Source organism: Elephas maximus, chromosome 1 (assembly GCF_024166365.1).
Source record: "Elephas maximus indicus isolate mEleMax1 chromosome 1, mEleMax1 primary haplotype, whole genome shotgun sequence".
In the NCBI taxonomy this organism is placed as follows: Eukaryota; Metazoa; Chordata; class Mammalia; order Proboscidea; family Elephantidae; genus Elephas; species Elephas maximus.
The window spans coordinates 13079355-13104397 of record NC_064819.1 but is presented as its reverse complement, the minus strand read 5'-3'; the positions used below and the strand labels follow the sequence as shown (position 1 = coordinate 13104397).

Sequence of the window (25043 nt, the reverse complement as noted above, 5' to 3'; positions counted from 1 at the left end):
CTTTCACCAATATAGTTCCTTTAAAAACCCAGTGGGTATGGGGTCTATTTGCTTCTGGTCAAGTTTTTGTCTTCAGTAACCCAACCAAGATCTTGTCTTTACATAGTCTTTAAACCTCTGGATTCTGGTCTTTTTACCTGCTGGCCTCTGTGCTCTGCCCATCTCCCTAGCTAGACTATAGACTCAATGAGGAGACACTTAATGTGACCTGTGCCATGGGCTCATCTCTCTGGGTGGTAAGAAATCTTAACTGACGGTGCTTGAGAAACCCAGGAGATACAAACTTATCTATCACTGAAGCTGTTTTGCAACCTGTTTTTACCTATTTTTTATTTGGGGTACAGAAGCTCTTAGCTTTTTTAGCCCCACAAGTTTACAAATACAAATTGACTCTCAGTCTATTTAGATGGCTGCTAATACTCAGAGGGAATCTCTGTTAACAAAGCTGTATTTTTTTCTATCCCTGCTTGCAGTCTAACCAGTTCTGTTCTGAGTTATCTCTTGCTTGTAGGTCTTGACTGAAATGTTCCTTTATTGGGTTCATTCATTCATCCCAGAAGTATTTATTGAGCACATTCTGTGAGCCAGGCTTTGTGCCGGGTGCTAGGGCTACAGCAGTAAGCAAAATACGTAACATTCCTGACCTCATAATTTATAATCTAGTGAGTTCATCTATTGCACATCCTTTAAAGGTTGATGTTTTCCTGAGTTCTGAAGGACGCTTTTTCTCTTTTTCCTCTACCATCTACCCCTGGGTGATTATTCTTATTCCCATGGCTTCAACTCCTCTCTGATGGTGACTTCCACATTTTTCACTCTAACGCCTTTGCCTGTCTCCTGCCTTCTTCTTGTCAGCTGCCATCTAGTCAACTCTGACTCATGGCGACCTTATGTACGACTGAGCAAAACGTGGCCCAGTCCTGCATCATCACAATCGTTAGCGTGTTCAGGCCCGTCACTGCATCTGTAGGGCCAGTTTATCTCAGTGAGGGTCTCCCATGCCTTCACTGGTCCTCTGCTTCACCAAATATGATGTCCTCCTCCAGTGATCAATACCTCCTGATGACATGTCCAAAACAAGTGAGTCAGACAATGTTTTGTTGTGATCCGTAGGTTTTCATTGGCTAATTTTCGGAAGTTGATCACCTGGCCTTTTCTTCTAGTCCGTGTCAGTCTGGAAGCTCCACTGAAACCTGTCTACCAGGGGTGACCCTGCTGGTATTTGAAATACCAGTGGCCTAGCTGCCAGCATCAGAGCAACACGCAGACCACCACAGCACGACAAACTGACAGATGAGTGATAGTCTTCCAACTTACAAGTCTGTATTTCTGACCGTCTTTTGGACATCTTCACCTAGATGTCCCACAGGGCCTCCAATTCAGCATACCTCAAACTGAGCTCCTCTTTTCTTTACCATGCTTTTCCCTAAGAAATATGCTCTTTGTCTTCTGACACACCCTAACCTCATTAGTACCATCACAATGTACCTACCAGGTCTCCTAAGCTAGGAATTTTGTTACCATTCCTGCCCTTCTATATCCAGGCAGTTACCCTGTCCTATTGATTCTCATAAGGTCTCAACCTAGCTTCACCTATTTCTACTTCCTTAGTTCATCTTCCCCTAGGCCTAGACTACTACCAGGTCTTTCCCTCCTTCAAGCCCTACCCTATTTAAATCTGTCCTTTACTCTGCCACCAGAATTATCATGCTAAAAAATTACATTTTTGCTTAATATCTCTATTCCCAGTTGCCTACAAGATAAAAACCCAAACTCCTTAGCAAAGCAGATAAGGTCCTAGCTACATGTTATTTCACCAACCTAATCACCCGCTATGTTTCTCAACACTCTAGCCATGAACTTTAACACGTATATACTTTCATGCCTCTATGCCTTCATAAGTACTATTCCCTGTGCCTGGAACGCTTGTCCTCCTCACTATAGCCTGCAGACTTCTTTCTGCAAGACACAGCTCAAACGGCATCTCCAAGTTGACACCTTCCCCTACTTCTGTAGGCCCAGTGAGTTGCATCTTCCTCTGTGCTCCTGTACTTCCTCCATTCTTTTGTTACAACATCTATAACAAGTACAAAAATGTACAGTCCCACAAAACTCAGGAGTGAGACTTGTTTTCTTTGTGGCTCTATAACGGAACTTTACCTAGCTATCATGCTGTCATGTCCATAGATGTGGAAAACTCCATCTTGACAGTGCAAGGTGAACTCAGTCCTTTTCAGAGTCTTCTTAGTGCCTTCAAGTTTCAATTCAGTTCCTACAAGATTTCACCCCTTTTCCTTTCCTTCTCCATGAGGGTGATATAGCTGGTGGGAAGGCTTTGTGGCGTTGGTGGTCTGGTTCATGGCCTCCATTTGTCCTTTGCCTCCATCTGTCTTCTGCCTACTTGCTAGATAAGCCACTCTGGGCTTTGGTTATTAGCACTCACCTGTGCTTAAATGGAAACCCTCATGGTGTAGTAGTTAAGTGTTATGGCTGCTAACCAAAAGGTCAGCAGTATGAATCCACCAGGCACTCCTTGGAAACTCTATGGGGCAGTTCTACTCTGACCTATAGGGTCGCTATGAGTTGGAATCGTTTGTGCTTAAATTTCCTGTGCCCTTTCCTCTTATGTAGGGTCTACACAGGCCATTCTGCCTTTTTCATGCCAGAGGAATCCCTTCCCAAACCACATTTGCACCGCTCCTGCAGCACAGAAATTTTTGTGCACATCCTGTAAACTGAGATACAGGGTCTTGTGGGATAGTACTAGACTGTTTTCCTGGACATCTTCCTCAGTTATTTCTATTCTCCACTCAGGTTACATGGGGAAGCTGCTCCCAGCAGAGACGGGCAATGGTCCCTTCTGCTCTGGGAGTCCCACTAGTTTTTCTTAGATTTCTGTTGTGTCACCTCATCTTGAACTCCATGGCTCTCTCTGGGGATGGAGGGAGTGCAGCAGAGTGAGCCCTTCTCAGTGTCCCCAAGAGCTCTAATCATTTCCCCTCTGATTCTTCTCGATAAAAGAAAAAAAAAAAAATTTTTTTTTTTTTTTTAATAGGCTGGAATAATTTTATCTGCCTTGAGATGAGAAAACTACCCTTCTTCCCTCCTCTATCATTTATGGTATAAACTTTGTGTTCTAGCCCTGTGGCTCACAAAGCCCTTTCTCTCTCAGAAAGCCTGACTCTGAAGACCATATTCTCTGCTGTGAATTAAAAGCAATGATCTCTGCCTGTCACACTTTTTCTCTCTCTGTTACACACACATTTTCCAAGGTAATAAGTAGCAAAAGCTTAATAGGTAGAGGAACAAATGGTAAGAAGAAACTCCCAGGAAAGAAAAACCATTGATTTTTATCTCAAAACTCTACCTTGCCACATAAAATTGTCCTATATTATCTCTTTAATATGTGGAGTTCCCTTTGTGAACTTTTGAGGACAGGGATCATGTCTCAGTCATTTTTGAAGCCCTAGAGCTACACTGTCCAACATGGGAGCCACTAACCTCATGTGGTTATTGAGCACTTCAAATATGGCTAATCCAAGTGGAGATGTGCTCTAAGTGTAAAATACATACTGGATTTTGAAGACTTAATACAAAAGAGAATAATGTAAAATATCTCTTTAATTACTTTTTTTGTTGATTACAAGTTGAAATGATAATATCTTGAATAATTGGGTTAAATAAAAAAATTAATTTCACCTATATCTTTTTACTGTAACATGACTACTGGAAAATTAAAAAGCACGTATGTGGCCAACATTACACTTCTATTTTTAACGCTGCTGTACAGCCTGAAATGGTGTTCAGTTAGGTCCTGAGTAAATGTTAAGAGAGATGGGGGAAAGAAGGAAGGGAAAAAGGAAGAAAGGAGTGAGAATATGGCATCAAAGAAGTTATTATTTTTTCCCCTTTTAAGATTTTTTTTTAAGTAGGGGTAGGAAGAGCATTGAACAAGGATTACCTTGAGGTCCAGAGTTTGGCCCTCAGCCTGTTGGGTATTGTTAGTACTCTAGAGAAGATAAATTGTAAGCATTTATGCCAGAATGGAGCATATTTATTTCCAGTGGTTGGAATACTTGCGTCTTTCTTGGTATCACAGTACCCAGGATGCTTGATGGGTGGCACATTGACTGGTGAGCATGGCTCTAGCTCAAAAGCATGTGGAGATTCTTTGTGGGGTTTCTGCTAGGCCATGGTGAGAACTGGTGACTTATCCGTGCCCCACAATAAAGAATACCCCTCTAGTGACCAGAATATGGATGTTCCCCAGATCCAGAGTCTTTCTTCCTAAACATTGCAGTGTGCACATTGACACTATTTTTATAAGCTTTACTTTTCCTCTATTTTGCCATATTTTCTTGATATGCTGCCCCTGAGTTAGGGAGACACACTGTCTTCTCTTATTAGGTGTTGATTGCATTAACCCAATTCTGAAGAGTTCTAGAGGTGCCCCTATGTGTAGCAGGTAGAAGTTGGGCATTGTTCTAAGAGAACATTATGCTGTCTTTGTCAGCAGCTTAGGTGATAATGTTGACTTGAGTCACAATCTCTATAAACCTCAGATTTGTCATCTGTTAAGCGGAGATACTACCCAAATCACAGATTAACTGAAGATAATCCATGTAAAAATGCTTTGGAAACCATAGATTTCACTAAAAAGCCTAATGGTGTAGTCAAATATAAGCTCTTATTATGTTGATGATAATCAATGATAAATTGCCTCAAGAGAACATCTTTGTGTATCTGCGACAGACACAGGGACTTGGGACCAGGAGGAGGCAATTATTTGGAGGACCTTAGAGATAACACACATTTAGTACTCAAATAGGCAATATGACTTGCCAGATCATAATAGTATTTTTTTTTTCTTTTATCAGACTCAAAATATGGAGCTGGCATATACTTCACCAAGAACCTCAAAAGCCTAGCAGACCAGATCAAGAAGACCCCTGCCACTGATAAACTGATCTATGTGTTTGAGGCTGAAGTACTCACAGGGTCCTTCTGCCAGGGTCGTCAGTCAAATATTGTCCCCCCACCATTGAGTCCTGGAGCCATAGATAGCCATGACAGTGTGGTTGACAGTGTCTTCAGCCCTGAGACCTTTGTTATTTTTAGTGGCACGCAAGCTATGCCCCAGTATCTGTGGACTTGTACCCAGGACAAGTAGGGTGACGGGAGTACTCATCAGGACAGATGATGCTTTCCTCAGTCACACTGGGGGAGATCCCCAAGAGGCAGCTCTGTTTATTAACATCCATATAATTGTAACAATTGGCATGGCTTTGCTCTAGGGGAACTAATCAAATGATTAACTAACCACTAGTGATTCAAAGAGTGATCTGAATATGCCAAATGTGTTATCTCTAAGACTGATTGGGGTATTCCAGGGACACGCCACATACTAGCATCTTAGCGCCTTCATCTTTGCCTTCATCTCTTGGGCTTCGGGTGGGAACATACCAACTAAAGCACTCTTAGGACCATTTCCTTTACTATAGGTAAGAGCAAAAAAAGTTTTTTATGTAATGAGATTTTTCTAGTATGTAATCCAAGCCTTTTATTTTTCAAAATGATGATAGTATATTAGGTCAGCAGGATGATTTTAGATTTTCCAGGGAATCTTATAAAGTATTTTAAATATAAAAATAAATCACCTTTGTGATGGAAAATTTGATGATTATGGTTGATGGTTGTATAACATGATTAATGTAATTGATAACACTAAATTGTACACCTGGAAAACATTGAATTGGCAAATGTTGTATTGTATATATTTTTAAAACAATAAAAACATCACCTTTGAGTTACTGGCTCTGAAAAATTAGGTGTAAAACAAATTATTTGAAGTGGAAGGACATCAAAAGGCAGGTATTCTGCCAGTGTTCTTTTTGATATGACAAAGCCATATAAGACAATGCCACTTGGTACCATAAGGCCAAATTATTATTTCACTGACTATTTATTGATCACCAGATGTGTTTCAGTCACTTGCTGGGTGCTGAGGATATGGCGCTGGAGACAAGACAAACGTCCTTATAAAGCTTTTAGCCCAAATATTCAGAAAGGCAGATACAGACAACTTACCAAGTGTGACTAGGTATAACCAAACGGAGAGAGGACTAAATTAGTCAGGGGTTGGGGGGATGGCCTCCTAAACAAAGTGAGATTTAAGCTGAGACCTGAAGGATGTGTAGGGGTTAGCCAGGTGAATCAGGGATGCAGCAAATCAGAAGCAGAGTGGGAGATACATTACCTTTCATGGCAAAAGGGACTTTGCAAATATAATTAAAATTACCCTTGCGATGGGAAGATGATCGTGGATTATCTGGGTAGGCCCAATCTAATCCTCTGAGTCTTTACAAGTAGAGAACCTTTCCTAGCTGGGTCAGAGAGATGGCCGCACGAGAAGGATTTGATTCCTTGAGCTGGTTTGGAGATGTAGGAGACTATGTGCAAGGACCACGGAAGGGCTTCTAGGAGCTACTGGTGGCACCCAGTTGACAGACAGAAAGGGAATGGAGACCTCAGTCCTTTAACTGCATGGAATTAAATTCTGCCATCACCTAATGAGCAAGGAAATAGATTCTAGAGCCTCCAGAAAGGAATGCAGCCCGCCAACGAGTTATTTTATCCCAGCGAGACCCATAAGAGACTCTGATCTACGAAAACAGAAGACACGTTTATGTTGGTTTAAGGCACTAAAGTTGTGGTAATTTATTACAGCAGCAATGGAAAACAAACACACTTTTCAACAGCAAAAGAAGCCAGGAGTATTTTCAAAGGGCTGAGAGATATTAACTGTTAACCTGTTATTGTTAGGTGCCATCGAGTTGGTTTTGGCTCACAGTGACCCCATGCGATACAGTAGAGCTGCCCCATAGGGGTTTCTGGGCTGTTCATCTTTACGGCAGCAGATTGCCAGGTCTTTTTCCTGCGGAGCCACTGGGTGGGTTTGAACTGCCAACATTTTGGTTAACAGCTGAGTGTTTAACTATTCAGGCCACCCAGGGGTCTTCACTGTTAACCTAGAATTCTTTAATTAACTAAACTTTTCTTTTGCCTTCATTTTTGAATATGGACACTCTCAGGCCAAGAAAAACTGAACTGAACAACAATAGAGTCTTACTTAAGGAACTTAAAATCTGAAGAATTTATATCAGGAATGGGGGGAAACAAAGAAAAATCAAAGCTACAGGAAGGCATGATGAGCAAAGAAACTGGCAAGTATGGATAAAGATAAACAATCATTGCCTTTATAAAACAATAATCATAGAAATGTCTAATTTGGGAAATAAAATAAGACTAAGATAAAATACTGAAAAATGAACCATGCAAAATGATGGGTGGGCAACTACACTTAAAGGCTTTTAAAGTCCTTATATCATTCAAGAAGCAAATAGAGCTATTAAGTTCAGTGTGTGGGTTAAAATTTAAGAGCAACCAATAAAAGAGGAGAAATAAAGTATAAGATTTACAAATACTAGACAAAAAATGGAATTTAGAAAGGAAGTCAAATGAATAGAATAGAAAGCTCTGCAAGACCTGTGCCCATATGGAAGCTTGAGAAATATATGTATCATGTATATGTTCTGTAATATTTATGATGTACCTTTTCACATTGCAGGTTTTATGATGTCAATATTTTTATGATAATTTAAATTTCTTTCAGCAAATATTTGCAATTAGAAGTTAAATATCATTTAAAAGTTAGAATTAACGTGGTAAAGAATACAATTCATTTGTTATCTAGGTTTCCATGTCCAAGTCAAAACTGCTATTTGATGGTAGAATTTGTGCTCACTGGATCTTCTTTTTGGTTTCTGAATAGCATATGACTATATGCATAGAGGAGGCCTGATGGCGCAGTGGTTAACCACTCAGGCTGCTAACCAAAAGGTTGACGACGGCTCGAACCCACCCGCCACTCCACAGGAGAAGAACGTGGCAGTCTGCTTCTGTAAAGATTACAGCCTTGGAAATCCTTCAGACCACACATGGGGTCTGCAGACATGGGGTCACCGTGAGTCGGAATCGACCCAACAGCGACGAACGACAACAATGGTGGAAGGGGATGTAAAAGCACGAATGGAGACTGAGGCTTACAGGTCCAGGATGAGACAGACAAGTACTTTAAAATCAATCAAAAGTTTTATAGTCTCTCTCAAAGACAGTAATACTCATTTGAAAATAGTGCCTGATGAATTAGCTTGGGCATATCACATGAATGGGCATACATTATTGTACCATGCCTTTGATTGCTCTATGAAACCAAACCAAAAAACCAAACCCACTGCCGTCGAGTGGATTCCAACTCATAGCGACCCTGTAGGACAGAGTAGAATGGCCCCATAGAGTTTTCAAGGAGCACCTGGCGGATTTGAACTGCCGACCTCTTGCTTAGCAGCCGTAGCACTGAACCACTACGCCACCAGGGTTTCCTCTATGAAACAATAAAGTTATATTTTCTGATTCAGAAAAAGTGTTCCCCCTAGCTCTTAGGTACTTCAGTTTGAAAAATGGAGTTTCAAATTGTCTTCTTGGTATCCATGAAGATTTTTTTTTTAAAACATTTTACTGTGCTTTAGGTGAAAGTTTACACAGCAAATCAGTTTTCCATTCGATAATTCATACACAAATTGTTCCATGACATTGATTGCAATCTTTATGAAGATTTTAATGAAACCACAAAACTATAAAACAAGATTGTTGATATCCAAATACAAACTTGACTTGGCTCATTTAAGTGTTTTCAGTGCAAATGCTAATTTTGCATTCAATCTCTAAACTTCTTAACGAAGAAAATGAAAAGATTTCATCTACTAAATGTCCTGCGAAGAGTCCCTGGGTGGTGCAAACACTTAAGTGCTCAACTGCTAGCCAAAACTCTGGTGCTTCAAACCCACCAGAGGCACCCTGGGAGACAGGCCTAGCAATCTGCTTCTGAAAGATTACAGCCATGAAAACCCTATGGGGCGGCTCTACTCTGTACACATGGTGTCGCCATGAGTCAGCACCAAGTCCATGGCAACTAGAAACAACGAACGTCCTGCACACCTTGTAAACAACACTGCTAAACGAGGAGTGTGGTTTGCTTACATGTGACATGGCAGCTTTCATAATGAAAGTTTTGGTCACTTTAGTTTCTTCAAAATGTGGAAAAGCACTTAATCACATTTTTCACTTCATAGAAATGGAATGAGATTGTCTTAGTTATCTACTGCTGCTATAACAGGAATACCACAAGTGGATGGTTTTAACAAAGAGAAGTTTATTCTCTCACAGTTTAGGAGGCTAGAAGTCTGAATTCAGGGTGCCAGCTCCCAGGGAGGGCTTTGTCTGTCAGTTCTGGGGGAAGGTCCTTGTTATCAATCTTCCCCTGGTGTAGGAGCTTCTCAGTGCAGGAACCCTGGATCCAAAGGACGTGCTCTACTCCCGGTACTTCTTTCTTGGTGGTTTGAGGCCGCTCTCCTCTCTGCTCGTTTCTCCCTTATATATCTCAAAAGAGATTGACTCAAGATGCAACCCAATCCCTTAGATTGAGTCCTGCCTCATTAACATAACTGCCTGTAATTCTGCCTCATTAACATCATAGAGGTTAAGAGTTACAACGCATAAGATAATCACATCAGATCACAAAATGGTGGACAACCACACAATACTAGAAATCATGGTCTAGCCAAGTCGACACACATTTTTGTGGGAGACAATTCAATCCATGACAGAGATAATCTCCTTAGACATGTGCCTACAATATGACTATCATCATTGCTGGCCGTAGAAAAGACGTTAAAATATTTGTTTGCCATAAAATCACATTTTCAAAGTGTGCAACAAGAAGAATATCCTGCTCCAATTTGGAAATACATTGAGAATGAGAAAGGGGACAAGGATTACAGTAAAACAGAAACATACATACTGTTTTCTAAAACTGTTTGATAATCCTTGAAGAGGCCATAACGAGCCTAGAAAAAGGATGAACGGACTGCACCTGAGTTGTTCAATGTTCTGTGTAGATTGCAATAAAAACTCACATAGAAAAAAAAAAAAAGACTAAATTTTTTTGTAAGTAAGATTGCTTCATAATTTTTAAACTGACTAATTTGGACTCCAAGTTTGATTTCACAATTCAAATCACCTCTATGCTTTAAAATGATTTTGCCTGGGGAAAAGAGAGTTAACTTATGATGACATTCAACGTATTTCAGAGTGTTTAAAAATGATGGGCATTTTAGACATGGAGAACCTACATGATTATAGATGCAAAGGACCCGATTGACAGACAAAAGCTAGTTTACCAAAGCAAGCTTGTAGATACAAAGTGGATGGACATTTTGGAAAGCTGGAAATGAATTCCTACAAGTTAAAAGAACTGCTGTGTTATTAAGTAAAATCCTAAGTATTTTATGCTCAAACACGTTTGTTGAGAGAATATTTAATGTCATTGCATTGTACTGACACCAGGAATCAGTGCAATGTAGGCATTATAAGAGCAGAGCTGCAAGTCGAAATTAATTTTATGTCTGACTGTATTCAGTTTTACCACTACACAAAAGAAAAGAAAGATACCCTAAAGGCTCCAGGGAGTTCAGAGATGCATTAATAGAAAAGGCAACTAAAAGAGTAAAAATATCCTACTGTATCTTGGGACAGAAAGAAACATGTCATTGTTACTTTTTAATATAGGTAGTATCTGTTTAATTAGTCCCATTGTATTTACATTCTCTTTTTAAAAAGTCTCACATTTATGTATCTTAAGAACACACAATAATATAGCCTATAAAATTTAAATATGTAATGGAATTAAAAAAAGAGTTAAAATAAATTTCTGTATTAGAGGACAGAAACATCATAAAAATATTGTTATATGTTTTTCACACATATTTCTTTTGTTTAAATAATAGCATTTATGTAACAGAAAAGAAATAAAACTATATAATTTCAAGTAAACATCTATTTTTCATGTTTTTAAATAAAAATAATAATGCATGTGTATGATTGTTTATTATATATTATTTATTTCCACACCAGACTGGCAAAAATTAAAAAAAAAAATCAGGCATTTCTAAATGTTAGCAAAAATATGTAGAAAAGACAGTATTATAAACTGTGGGAGTATAAATTGGTACAACTACTTTGTGAAATAATCCAGCAATACCTAGTGTATTAGTTTTCTACTGCTGTGTGACAAATTACCACAGGCTTAGTGGCTTAAAACACATTTATTAGCTCACAATATCTGGGTGTCAGAAGTCCAGGCACAGCTTAGGCGTTTCCTCTGCTCAGGGTCTTACAAGGCTGCAATCAGGTATCAGCCAGGCTGTGTTCTCATCTGGAGGTGTGACTGAGGGAGAATCTGCTTCCAAGTTCTCTGATTGTTGGCAGAATTCTTTTCCTTCTGGTTGTGTGAGTCAGAATCGACTCCACGACACTGGGTTTGTGGTCGATGACTGAGGGCCCTGGCTTTTTATGGCTGTTGGTTGACCTGGAGGCTTCCCCAGAGTCCTGGGGGTCACTTACGGTTTCCTGCCAGGAGACCTTTTTCAGTTCACAACATGGCAGCTTGCTTCTTCAAGGCCACCAGGCCAGTCTCTAGCTCAGTTAGTAAGACAGAGTCTCCCATAGTGAAACACAGTCATAGAATAACATCCCATCACCCTTGCCATATTCTATCCGGTAGAAGTCAAAGTTCCCGCCCCCCAATCAAGGGGAGGGGATTATATAAGGCAACACCAGGAAGCAGAGATAGTTGGAACCATCTTAGAATTCTTCGCAGCACATCTAGTGAAAATAGTCAACCTCCTAGGATCTAGCAGTTTCCCTGTATAAGAATGTTCATAGCAGCATTGTTTATCATAGCAAAAATACTGTTTTATAATTTTTTAATTTCTCAAAATACAAAAAGATGTACTAAGAGAGTCATTAGTTTGTAAAACACCATGTATGATAACGTTTTTTGTAAAAGTAACATGGATGTAGGAATTCTGCTTCCAGCAATGGCATACTGTTGCTGTATTAGACCAACTCTCAGAGAACAACTAGACAAAATATACAAAAGATTAAGGCACTGAAGAGCTACCAAGGCAGTGAAAACCTGTGAGTTCAAGATCTGGAAAAAAGGGGAAGCTCAGCTTTCCACTTGAGATGACAGATTCTGAAAGCAGTGGCTGAAAAACTGAGCAGAGCTTTTGGCTGTCCCTTGGGGCTGGGGAGGCATGGCCAAGGAGAACCAAAACCAAACCTCTTGCTCTCAAGCCAAGGAGAAGAGGCCCTAGTAACTATACCCCACACTTGGCTGGGACCCTCAAGGGCTGTACCCTAGCTAGGAATAAGGATGAACTGGAAATCAACTAGCTTCCATAAAGATGGTAGTCCAGCTCAGAATAATCCTAGTTTCCAATTGGAATAGGTGATCTGCCCTTAGCTTAGCTGTGGTCAGGCATCCTTGCTCCCAAGTCTCTCCCATAAACACCTTCCACTTCCTCAGCACCCCTGCTCAAACTTCCAGTCTGATCCGTCTAAGTGCATCACAGTGGGTAAGCTGATAGGGAAGACAGAAATCCAGGACATACAAACATTGCCTAACCTAGGATTCAGGTGGTATGGTCCTCCCGTCTTTCCCTCACTTATAAATGTAAATAACCTACCCCATCTCTTTTTCCTGGCTTCTCCGCCTATCTTTTAAATTGATTTGATAAAACATGTCGTCTGTGAGACTTCCTATTCCATGACCTCTGCTTGGTTGGCTTCCATCTTTCTTCTTTTGAAGCCACTGCTTTACTTGCTCCCTCAAAAGAAGAATTCCATTATATATTTTTTCCCTTAAATTTAACCATAATATTTATGTGCCCTAAATGTTCGTTTGAGAGCACTTATTGAGAGCAAAACAATTATTTGGGTTTCATATAATTTCTTACTCATATATTATCGGGCAATGGGGATAGGAAAGAATTAGAAGTGGAATACACAGGGACTTCCTGCAACCATGCAGCACGCGAACGCCTTAGACCTGAGGCCACTCACTTTTAACACTTTTTAAATGCCCCCTGGGGCTTCAATACATCATTCATCCAATAAACACGTATTAGGTACTTGCCATGTCAGAAGCTAAATATGGAGAGGTGAATGAGGCTTCATCCGCCCTGAAAAAGTTTAGTGAAGACAGATTTGTAAACATAACTTTGCCATACAAAGTAAGAAGTACCGTCTCTGTCACGCCTCCACGAATCTACAACCCGCGCTGTGGACAGCGAACCCCCTCCCCTACCCCAGGCTCCTTACAGACTGGAGACGGCGAGCGGCGCTCAGTGCCACACTGGTGGAAGACTACGTCTCCCAGCAGCCTCTGCGGCAGGGCGGCGGAGCGGAGCGCGCAGGCGCGGGGACCGGCCCCCGCACGCAGGCGCAGTGCGAACGCCGGCTGAGCTGGTCTCGCTGCTCGGTGCGCGGCGGCGGAGAGCGAGGCCTGGTGAGCACCGCCGCGGCGCCGGCCGGCTCTCCGAGGTTGTGCGCAGAGGAGCTACAGCGGACGGGCGGGCGAGCGGCTCACCTCAGCAGTGGCACCGGGATCGGTTGCCCTCAGCCTGGTGAGTGCTGGGGCCTCGCGGCCGCGGCCCCTCCCCCTCCCTCGGTGCGACCCGCGGGAGGCCCCGGCGTGAGGGCGTGCGCCGGCCGGGCTCGAGCTCGGCTCCCGGGCCCGGGCGTTGGCGGCGCGTCCGTGCGTCACGGGCCCGGCTGTCCTCACTAACGGCCGCGCGGCCGGCGCAGGCCAGGGTGGGGGTGGGGAGCGCGGGCGCGATCGCCGTCAGGAACGCCGGTCGAGGCGGGGCTGGAAGCGGCGCCGGGGACCGCGGGGCGCCGAGGCGGCGGGGCGGGGTGAGGCCGGCCGGGGGCGGCGGCGGGCAGCGCGGAGCGCGGGGACCCGGGCCGGGGAGGGCAGGGCGGCGAGGACGAACCGTCGCCAGGGCAGGAAGGGGCCGTCGTGGGGACCGACGAGTTGGGGCCCAGCCCGGAGCGGCGGCCGGGCGGCCTGGGAGGAGGCAGGAACGACTGCAGTTTACAGATGTCATAACAACCGGGGCCCGAAGCGGCCGACGGGGCTGTGGTAATTATAGGAATGACAGAAGTTCGCGTGTGCGTGGCGTGTGCGACTCGAGGGAAACAGCCAGGTGTCAGGTTCAGCTCAAAACGTGAGGAAACTCAACGGTGACTTAGGGAAATCGTCGCGAAGGAACGTTTTAGGGTCGAACGGAAGGAAGTACTTAACGAGCCCCTTTTCAATGACAGATTGCAAAACAATTGACTTTTAAGATTTAAATTTAGAATCAACGACTGTGAATTTTTTTCTGTAAAGGCTGCTAAATGATGTTTTTCAGTCTTTTTCTTAAATAAACGGTGTCTTCAAAGCCCCCATTTCTTAGCAGGGGATGGGTAGGTGGTCCCGCCGTCGGGCGCCCCCCACCCCCCATGCTTCAAAGCTTATTTTTGGCATTGTTGTTTCCTTAATTTGTTCTTCCTTCTGTAATATTCTGAAAGTAATTCTCACATTACTTTCCCCCGATTTTAAAGACTGAAGAAATGACATTTTCTCAAAGCAAAGTGAGAAGGAACTCTATTTTATTTTTACTGAAATAATTTAGTCTTGGAAGGCCCTGTTTTATGTGCGATTCATGTTTTTGACGTGCAGGACATGAGAGAAAGTAGAGGAATGACTATTAATTGAGCGCCTTTGAAGGCGTAGTGTTAAGTATGTTACATGTATTAAAACATTTAATGTTGTCAGTAACTCTGAAGTAAATTTTTAAAAAGTAAATATTAATTTGTCCTGTTATATAGACAAAAACATCGAAGGTCGGGGAAGTTAAGTAACTTACCTAAGGTCATTCAGGCCTTGTTGGAACCAGCCTTAGAGCCCTAAATCACTTCCATTTTAAGATTTCTTCTCTAATACTCACGGGTTTTGTTTTATTTCATTTATTCAGCTAATATTTATGGAGTGATCATGTGCCTGAGATATAGTCGTCATCAAGACACTGTCCCTGTCCTCATGGAATTTATACAAGACACTGTCCCTGTCCTCATGGAATTTATAATGTAGCAGGAAAGACTAACAATATAAAATACTGACTGCAGGGCATTTTATTAGTCGTTGTAATTGAGCAGAAACTGTAAAGCACTTTACTAAATAGCAAAGGAAGTTCAAATGCAGGCAGACAGTATAATCCTTGAGGAGTTTACAGTCTAATAGGAAATCAAAACATAGAAACCTAGAATGAACCAAATGACAAAAATAAACCTATTCCATGAAATCAGTATACTTACATAATGTTACTTTAGCTTCTCAAATAAATTTTTTCATAGAACTATGATATAATATCATGTACCTTGACTTTTATCTAGGATCGACGTAGAAGAAAGGACATGAAAATAATCTTAACTTCGTTGCTCCTGGAGACACTATTTCTTATTTATTCATCGATCTTCATAAAATAGAGACCTTAGAGACAGATTCTTACGAGCTCAGTACCAGGCTTTTTTCTCGGTCATTTTTATTTTTAGTTTTTTAAACAACTGCTTTTTATTAGATCATGATTGTTTTAATGCCGTTCTGTTTCTCTTTACACTTTGGCTGTCAGGAGGCTCAGAACTGAGTTGTGTTGAATTTTTGTAATTTTCCTTAGCCTCAACTGTGTTATGTATATTTTTTGCGAGGTAGCCTGGAATTATGCTCAGTTGTTTCCTGGCCTGTTTTCTTTGTGTTCTCTTATGCCTTCACTATTTTCTTATTTTACCTTTCCTCTTCCGTTTGAGGGCAGGAATTACATCTTATTCTTTTTATCTCCAGTGTTTTCAGCATATTGCTGGTTGAATTGTTGTTGTTAGGTGCCATCGAGTCGGCTCTGCCTCCTAGTGACCCCGCCCGGTCTTTCACCAGCTTTAGAGTCATTGCTGTGTTTGAGCCTGTTGTTGCGGCCACTGAGTCAGTCCGTCCGTCTTGTTGAGGGTCTTCTTCTTTTCACTGACACTTTACTTTACCGAGCATGATGTCCTTCTCCCGGGACTGGTTCTTCCTGATAATATGTCCAAAGTAGGAGAGATGAAGTCTGGCCATTCTTGCTTCTGAGGAGCTTTCTGGCTGTACTTCTTCCAAGAAATATTTTATTCTTTTTATCTCCAGTGTTTTAGCATGTTGTTTGTTGAATTAATGATTAAATAAAGTCTTGATGATTTTCTGACGTCTTGCCTTTAAATCTGTCAAATTATTTTTGGAAGTATGTGTGAATACTGTGTATAAAATCAACTTTTGATTGACCATGCAAGTAAAGATGACCTAAAGATAATCTCGTTACTGTCTTTGTTTTGTTTTAAGATCTCGGTGTACTTTGCAGGATATTATGAATTCAGCCATAATGGAAGAAAATATCAGAAATGGTGAACACTTCAGTTAGGTGATTTCAGCTGATTTCACTCTTGTTACAGTAAGCAGGAGATAGATGGCCCCAGGCCAGCTGGGGACCAAATAGGGCCTGTGTTAGAAAATTTTCAAGTCAAACATTGAAAGAGCAGAGATGAAGACTGGTGGAAAGTACAGGTGTTGTGTTTTTTTTTTTTTTTTTTTTTTTTTATTGCTAAGATATTGCAATGCTACAGAACAGACCTAAATGAAAATACAGTTCTGACTTAGTGTTGTTGACTAATTGGAACAGTTCTTGAGAGCAAGCAGTAATCCAGAATGTGGATAATGGGGGTAATCTCCCACACATAACAAGAGTAATGCTGCCTTCCTATGCAATCAGTCTGCTTACTCATCATGATTGGTTTTCTAGCATGAGGAGGGATATGTGCTGAGTTGTCCATGAGTCTCTGTACTCTGACCAGCAAGGCAGGTTAGGGTCAGAGTAGGGATTTGCAGCTAGGGAACAGAAAAGCAGGCAGAAGCTGCTGACATCAATTGAGCACCTACTATGGGTCGGGCAACACATCAGATGCTTTCAGTTAATTATCCTTGTAAAACCCCTTTGTGGAGGTAGATACAGGCACAGGGTGGTTAGGTAACTTGTGCTATTTCACAGAATAAGTCGGGGAGCTGGGATTCAAACATTGGGCAGTTTGTACTGTGTTCACATCAAATAGTACAGTTTGACTTTATTAGCAGTTCGGTCTCCCTAGTAGAACAAACTAGATGTAGTTTGTTTTAACACCGTGAAATAATACTGTGAAGATCTAATTTGCTAAAAGCTGGAAGCATGTTCAAGATCCTTGTTTTATCTCTATTAAAAAAATATGGTTTTAAATTAGAATAATATCTGACAAGTAGCTGTCACCAGTCCAAGTCTCTGTACTCTAAAGGCTACACTCTTCCTTTCTTTTAGCTGTTTCCTCTTGTGCTTTCGTGTTTATAAATAGCTCGCTTCTGTTGATGTTTCTTGATATATCAGTTTTAGACATTATAGGTTGACTTTCCTGTAAGCAAGATATTCCTTAGGGTACCACGCATACCTACCACGTATACACCCTGCCTCTCCCATCCTCCTAAGTCTCACAGTTTTTTTTAAGTCAGTATTCAGTGTTTACATTACTCTAACTGTAAATATTCACAGCTGAACCATATAAAAAAAAATTTTTTTTTTGAACCATATAGTGTACTATAATATCATTTTCTGTCTTAACTATTTGTTTTTTTCCTGGAGTTCATACTTTTTTTTTTTTTTTTTTGCTTTATTTTCTGAGACAGCTATCCACAAATCTTCTGTCCTCTTAATACAATCTGAACTGGTTACTTTTTAGGTCTGTTTCACAGCTGTTATCCTGGGAATTTCCTTTATGTCATCCTTCAAATTCCCTTTGCCTCTCTCTTGTATTGGATCTTCAGTTTCCTGTTGCCTATGTTCTTCCTTGGTTTATTCATTTCCTTGGAGTACATCTTCCAGTAGTTTCTTGAGAAAGGGTACATGGGTAATAAACACTTTCTGAGATCTTGCATGACTTTATTTTACCTTCATATACATGAGTAATACCATTCTGAGATCTTCCATGACTTATTTTTCCTTCATATTTCATCAGTATGGCAGGGTATAATCTAGACTGAAAATCATCTTTACTCTAAATTTTGAAATCATAGCATCATTATTTCCTGGCTTATAATATTGCTGTTGAAGGTCAGAGTCATTCTGATTTTTTGTTATTTGTATGTGACCTTCTGCTTCCTTCTCCCAATCTCCAGAACCTTTTAGAATCTTTTTTTTAAATGCTGAAATTCCATGATGATATGCCTTGGTGTGAGTCTTTTTAACTTGGCACTCCGTAAGTTCTTAAAAAAAAACCCATTGCCATCGAGTTGATTCCGACTCATGGTGACCCTGTAGGACAGAGTAGAACTACAACTACCCCATGGAGTTTCCAAGGAGCAGCTGGTGGATTCGAACTTCTGACCTTTTAGTTAGCAGCCAGGTTCTTAACCACTGTGCCACAAGCTGGGAATTCATGTTCTTTAGATCTGGGAAATTTATTAGTACGTTTTTTTGGACCTCAGATTAAAAAAGAGTTTAGAGATAATTATGCTTCTCAGTTCTTGATATCATCAGACTGTACAAGGGCCTTTACATTTTTTCATTTCCGAGCAGCCCTACTTCCGTTACCCCTTCCCACAGCGACCTACATCATTGTGGTTAATACATTCTTGCTTATATATGTATCATTTAAAATATAGTAGAGTGTGTGTGTGTGTAGTTGTGTATTGTGCGGTAGACCTTGTCATGTTCCCTTTTTTTAACTCAACATTGTTTTGGGGATATTTTTGTTTTGTGTATATATAAAATTGTGTCTAGCGTATAATTCCATGATGTGCACCCACCGCATTTTAGCTTTCTGCCTTCCCAGGTACATTGTGGTAATCACACTGTCACTTGTGCATCCTTGTGTGAGAACTTCTCTGGGACACACACCCAAGGAGTGGGAGTCTAGGATCATGAAATGGGAGTACTAGTTTATGTGCCTAAGAGCATCGCAGGAGGTTCTTGTTCACATTTTTGCCTTGCCTTCATCCACCTTTCTAATTTTGCCAGTCTAATGGGTGTAAAGCGTTATGTATCATTGTTTTAATTTACATTCTCTGGCTACTAATCAGTTTGAGCATCTCCTGTATCCGTTCAGGCTTTCCCTTTTGTTAATTGTCTATTTTGTCCTTTGTTCATCTTTCTTCTGGGTTTTCTGTCTTTCTTACTGGTTTGCAGGAATTCTTTTTCAAGGTTAGATTTGACTGGTCTGTTGATTTCAGGTTTAGAAAATACCCTCTCCCAGCTGCTATGCTTCCTGTTAATTTTGTCCATGGTGTCTTTCATTGAACAGACACTCTAAATTTGATGCATTGTTTGTTTGATAATCTCTTCCTTATCAATTCCTTTCCTTTTTTTTTTTAGTTTTGTGCTTTAAGTGGATCATCAATTTCTTTATTCTCTCTTTTCTGGAATTTGTGTTATTTGGATATTGAAACTCTTAGGTTGCTCTTTTAATTTTCTTTCCTGTTTTCCATCATTTAGGCTTTTTGTTCAGTTACCTGAGAGATTTTCTCAGTGTTACTTTCCTACACTTCTATTGAATTTTTCATTTCTATCCATATTTTAGGAGCCCTGATGGTGCAGTGGTTAAGAGCTCGGATGCTAGCCAAAAGGTCAGCAGTTTGAATCTGCCACCTGCTCCTTGGAAACCCTATGGGGGCAGTTCTGCTCTGTCTTACAGGGTCACTGTGAGTCGGAATTCACTCAATGGCAGTAGGTTGTTGTTTGTTGTTGTATCCGTATTTTAGGTCTCTTGGAGCTTGTTTTTATGCCATAACTAGTTGCCGGTTACCGTCAGGTTGATTCTGACTCATGACGACCCCATGTGTATCATAGTAGGGTTTTTAATGGCTGATTTTTTGGAAGAAGATGACCATCCCTTTCTTCTGAGGTGCATCTGGGTGGACTTGAATCTCCAGCCTTTCAGTTAACCTAGCCTGTTAACTGTTTGCACCACTCATGGACTCCGTTCTCATAAACTGGTTGTTGTCGAGTTGATTCCAACTCATAGCGACCCTATAGGACAGATTAGAACTGCCCCGTAGGGTTTCCAGGGAGTGCCTGGTGAATTTGAACTGCCGGTCTTTGAGTTAACAGCCGAAACTCTTAATGGTGAAGCCACCAGGGTTCTTATGCTAGATGCTATAATGCCATCGAGTCCGTTCCGGCTCACAGTGACTCTATAGGATAGAGTAGAACTGCCCCATAGTGTTTCCAAGAAGTGCCTAGTAGATCCTAGCTGCTGACATTTTGGTTAGCAGCCGTAGCACTTAACCATTATGCCATCGGGGTTTCCTCTTATGCTACAGTATCTTTATATTATTTCGGGAATGCTGTCATCCTTTTGAGGATATTGATGAAATGTTTTCTTTTGCCACCTCCATCGCTTTGTTTCCTCCAGGTTCCTTTGTTTGTTTCCCTTGCTCTCCTTCCTCTATAGAAGCTTTCCCCAGGTGTCTGGTAGTCTTAGAGCTGGCAGTTCATATTTAAGAGTGCTGTGCCAGAAAATGATGGGAGGCTCTATAGGTGTGGTTATTGAAGTGTTGACGGGGTAGCTGGTGGCCGATTATTGGGGGCATGCAGATTTTTTTTCTCTTGGGCTGGTCATTTTCCCTGAGAAAGAGAGCCTCTGATCTCATGAAGATGGTGCAGGATTGGGTAATGTTTTGTTCTGTTTTACGTAAGGTCTCATTGAGTCAGAGTGGACTCCACGGCGGGTGACAACAGCGCATCTCGTGTGGAGGATACGCGCCTCGCTGCCATGTTTCGCGAACTCACGTTAGAAAGGGAACTGGCGTTCTCACTGTTAATAATGTTCTTGTAAGCTGGTTTCCAGTATGGTTCTTCAGCCCCATTCTCACCTGTGCTGATGTCCCCCATTCTAGAGTCTCTTGAGTTTAATTTCTTCCAAGTAATCCTCTCAGTTTGTGTAGGGTCTGGCAGGGAGAGTTGCCTGGCTGTGCAGAATGGAGGAGGAAATCTAGGAGTGTTTGAAAATTTTTAACTAACCTTCCAGTTTTTTAGCCTCACTGCTCACTTTTTGTTTGGTCCTCACTCTACCTTCAGAGTTACCCTGGGGCTCATGTTTGTGAGTCTCCTGCTTATTGGCAGTATGAATCAGCTTGTTTCGTATTGACTTCTCTTTTTGCAGGTTCATTGGCTTCAGAGAGTCCTCCAGTTTGCTAAATAAAATACTTTTTGACCATCTGGTTTTATAGCTGACGAACGGGTTTGTCATCTCTCATCTGTGATTATCTCCTTTTCTGTTCTGTTCATCCTCATGGCTTATACCTTTTAAAATATATATTTTTATAATTTTAGTGTGTATTAATCTACCATGTCCACCATTTAATTTCTTTACACAAACTCTTTCTGATCTGTTTGTTCTTTTCACAAGCATTTGAGTGACTGCTCTGTGTTCAGTACTGTGCTAAGAATTGAAGATTAAAATGAAATTTCTGTCTTTGAGTTGTTAACACGATTTGGGAGGAAAGATGCACCCTAAGTGTGCTAATTCTGAATTTGAAAACCATTATAAGTGTACATATCATAGGTATATTACAGGGCTTCTTTTATTCAGTAATGGCTATGAATTGAATAAAGGCAGTTTTTTTTTTTTTTTGCAATTTTACCCCTTTTATACGCTTTTGGAAATAAAAACCCAAAGCAAAAACCTTCCAACTATTAGGCAAGAGGTAGTTTTTCTGTTTCATAAACACCTTTAGTATTTAATCAGAACCTCTGATGAAATAATAGCAATGTTGAGTTGTTAAAATTCTAGCCAAAAGTAAAGAAATCCAGTGTTTTAGGTAGGTATCGATATTGTAGTAAATACATGGTTTCAGCTCTACTTTCTGAAAGCTTTTCTTAATATATAATTAGTATATTGCTTACTCTAAAAAATTTAGAAGAGAGAAAAATAATATTAATTCTGGTTACTTGAAAATTTTATATTCTAATATTTTTTGAAAGTGATGAAATATTTCAAACATACAGAAAATTAGGAGAATAATATAAGGAAGATTTTTGTTCCTAGCGCCCAGATTTTTCATCTTGAAAATTTTTGCTTGTTTATAATTTTTCATTATAACAATCATACTACAGTGGACATTCTTATGTAAATTACTGGTTTTTTCTCCTGGAGTAGATGCTAGAAGTGGAATTACTGAATCCTAGGGTGTGAATTCCCAAGACCCAGGGTAAATATTTTCCCTTAAATGTTTGGATACTGGGAGAGGCTTTGGGGAACCTCCCAGGTTGGAAACTCATAGATACTGAAAAGTGGAGTCAGAACTCAGAACCAGAGGTTATAGTAAGTGTTTTGAAGGAAGAAGATCTGAAGCTGGGCCATGAAAGAAGTTGGAGAAATCTCAAATTTAGGACCAAGTTAAGAAAATAGGAATTTTTATAGCATCAACAGTGTAAGAGCTGTAAAAAATAATCAGAGATGAGCATCTCTGAACCATGTGTCTCACCGGACATTATGGCCTGGGTTTTCAAACTTTGCCCCCATTGAACACTGGGGTGTTGTTACTACAGTAAATCCCAAACCAGACCAAATCCATTGCTGTCGAGTTGATTCAGACACATCACGACCCTGTAGGACAGAGTAGAACTACCCCATAGAGTTTCTAAGAAGCAGCTGGTGGATTCGAACTGCCACCCTTTTGCTTAGCAGGTGAATGCTTAACCACTGTACCACCAGGACCCCTACTAAAATAAAAGCATTCTTTAATTATTTTACAGGAAAAAGATGGGCATAATATCTTTTTTTTATATATATATAATTTTTATTGTGCTTTAAGTGAAATTGGAAACCCTGGTAGCGTAATGGTCAAGTGCTATGGCTGCTAACCAGGAGGTCGGCAGTTCGAATCCGCCAGGCACTCCTTGGAAACCCTATGGGGCAGTTCTACTCTGTCCTATAGGGTCACTATGAGTCGGAATCGACTGGACGGCACTGGGTTTGGTTTGGTTTTGTTAAGTGAAATTCTACAGATTTTACTTTCATGTAAAAATTTATAAATACCTTGCTATATATACTCCTAATTGCTGTCCCCCTAATGAGACAGCACACTCCTTCCCTCTACTCTCACTTGTGTTCATTCGGCCAGCTTCTGACCCCCTCTACCCTCTCATCCTCCATTCAGACAGGAGATGCCAAAGTAGTCTCGTGTCTACTTGATCCAAGAAGCTCATTCCTCACCAGTATCACTTTCTATCCCATAGTCCAGTCCAATCCCTGTCTGAGGAGTTGGCTCTGGGAATGGTTCCTGTCTTGGGCTAACAGAAGGACTGGGGACCATGACCTCTGGGATCATTCCAGTCTCAGTCAGACCATTAAGCCTGGTTTTTTTACGAGAATTTGGGGTCTGCATCCCACTGCTATCCTGCTCGCTCAGGGGTTCTCTGTTGTGTTCCCTGTCAGGACAGTCATCGGTTGTAGCCGGGCACCATCTAGTTCTTTTGGTCTCAGGCTGATGTAGTCTCAGGTTTATGTGCCCCTTTCTGTCTCTTGGGCTCATAATTACCTTATTCTTTGGTGTTCTTCATTCTCCTTTGCTCCAGGTGGGTTGAGACCAGTTGATGCATCTTAGATGGCCGCTTGCTAGCATATACGACCCCAGATGCCACTCACCAAAGTGGGAAGCAGAATGTTTTCTTAATAGATTTTATTATGCCAGTTGATTTAGATGTTCTCTGAAACCATGGTCCCCAAACCCCCGCCCCTGCTACGCTGGCCTTTGAAGCGTTCAGTTTATTCAGGAAACTTCCTTGCTTTTGGTTTAGTCCAGTTGTGCTGACCTCTCCTGTATTGTGTGTTGTCTTTCCCTTCACCTACAATAGCTCTTATCTACTACTTAGTGAAAACGCCTCTCCCTACCCCCTCTCATAACCATCAAAGAATATTCTCTGTTTAAACTGTTTCTCGAGTTTTTATAATAGTGGTCTTATACAATATTTGTCCTTTTGCAGCTGACAATCTCACTCAGCATAATGTCTTCCAGATTCCTCCATGTTATGAAATGTTCCATGGACTCATCATTGTTCTTTATCGATGTGTAATGTTTCATCTTGTGAACATACCGTAATTTATTTATCCATTCATCCGTTGATGGGCACCTTGGTTGCTTCCATCTTTTTGCTGTTGTAAACAGTGCTTCAGCAAACATGGGTGTGCATATATCTGTTCGTGTAAAGGCTTTTGCTTCTCCAGGATATATCCCAAGGAGTGGGATTGCTGGACCATATGGTAGTTCTATTTCTAGTTTAAGGAAGCGCCAGATCCATTTCCAAAGAGGTCGTACCATTTTCCATTCCCACCAGCCGTGTATAAGTATTCCAGTCTCTCCACAACCTCTCTAACATTTATTATTTTGTGTTTTTTGGATTAATGCCAGCCTTGTTGGAGTGAAACCCAAACCACGAGGCGCTCCTTGCAAACTCTATCGGGCAGTTCTACTCTGTCCTATAGGGTCGTTATGAGTCGGAATCACCTCGATGGCAGTGGGTTTGGTGGTTTTGTTGGAGTGAGATGGTATCTCATTGTAGTTTTGGTTTGCATTCTCAAATGGCTAATGATCGTGAACGTTTCCTCATGTATCTGTTAGCTACCAGAATGTCTTCTTTAGTGAAATGTCTGTTCATATCCTTTGCCCATTTTTTAATTGGGTTATTTGTCTTTTTGTAGTAGTTTTTGCAGTATCGGGCGTAATATCTTCATTTTTATTTTTTTCTCTAATTTTTATTAAAATCTTTAACACTTGAAAAAAATTTTTTTTATTTATACAAATTATTCACTGTAGATAACAAGTGAATAATTTGTATAAATAAATTTGAAAATAGCTACTTATACTTAAACCTATAACTTGCTTATTTTGTAGTCATACTTTTTTGTGGTTTTGGCTTTTTATATTGAATACACGTCATATTCTTTAGTAGAATTATTAAATTTTTTTTTTAATATGATAGATAAAATAAGTCTAT

The 25043-nt window shown here is 40.8% G+C and overlaps 2 protein-coding genes across 12 annotated transcripts in view; both read left to right on the top strand.

Annotated features, from left to right (window-relative positions):
- The window catches only part of PARP9 (poly(ADP-ribose) polymerase family member 9), a 33403-nt gene extending 25431 nt beyond the window's left edge, over nt 1-7972 (top strand). For 9 of the 11 annotated variants that reach the window (XM_049878067.1, XM_049878038.1, XM_049878094.1 and 6 more), the window contains one exon: nt 4878-7972. In XM_049878067.1, the coding sequence (XP_049734024.1) occupies nt 4878-5170 (293 nt within the window). In that variant the 3' untranslated portion in view covers nt 5171-7972. The remainder of the gene's footprint in view (nt 1-4877) is intronic. The other 2 variants (XR_007516541.1, XR_007516544.1) reach the window with 2 other exon arrangements.
- Nucleotides 7973-13408: 5436 nt separating this feature from the next.
- The window catches only part of KPNA1 (karyopherin subunit alpha 1), a 79096-nt gene continuing 67461 nt past the window's right edge, over nt 13409-25043 (top strand). The window contains exon 1 of the mRNA XM_049877975.1: nt 13409-13586. The gene's annotated coding sequence lies outside the window, so the exon portion shown is untranslated. The remainder of the gene's footprint in view (nt 13587-25043) is intronic.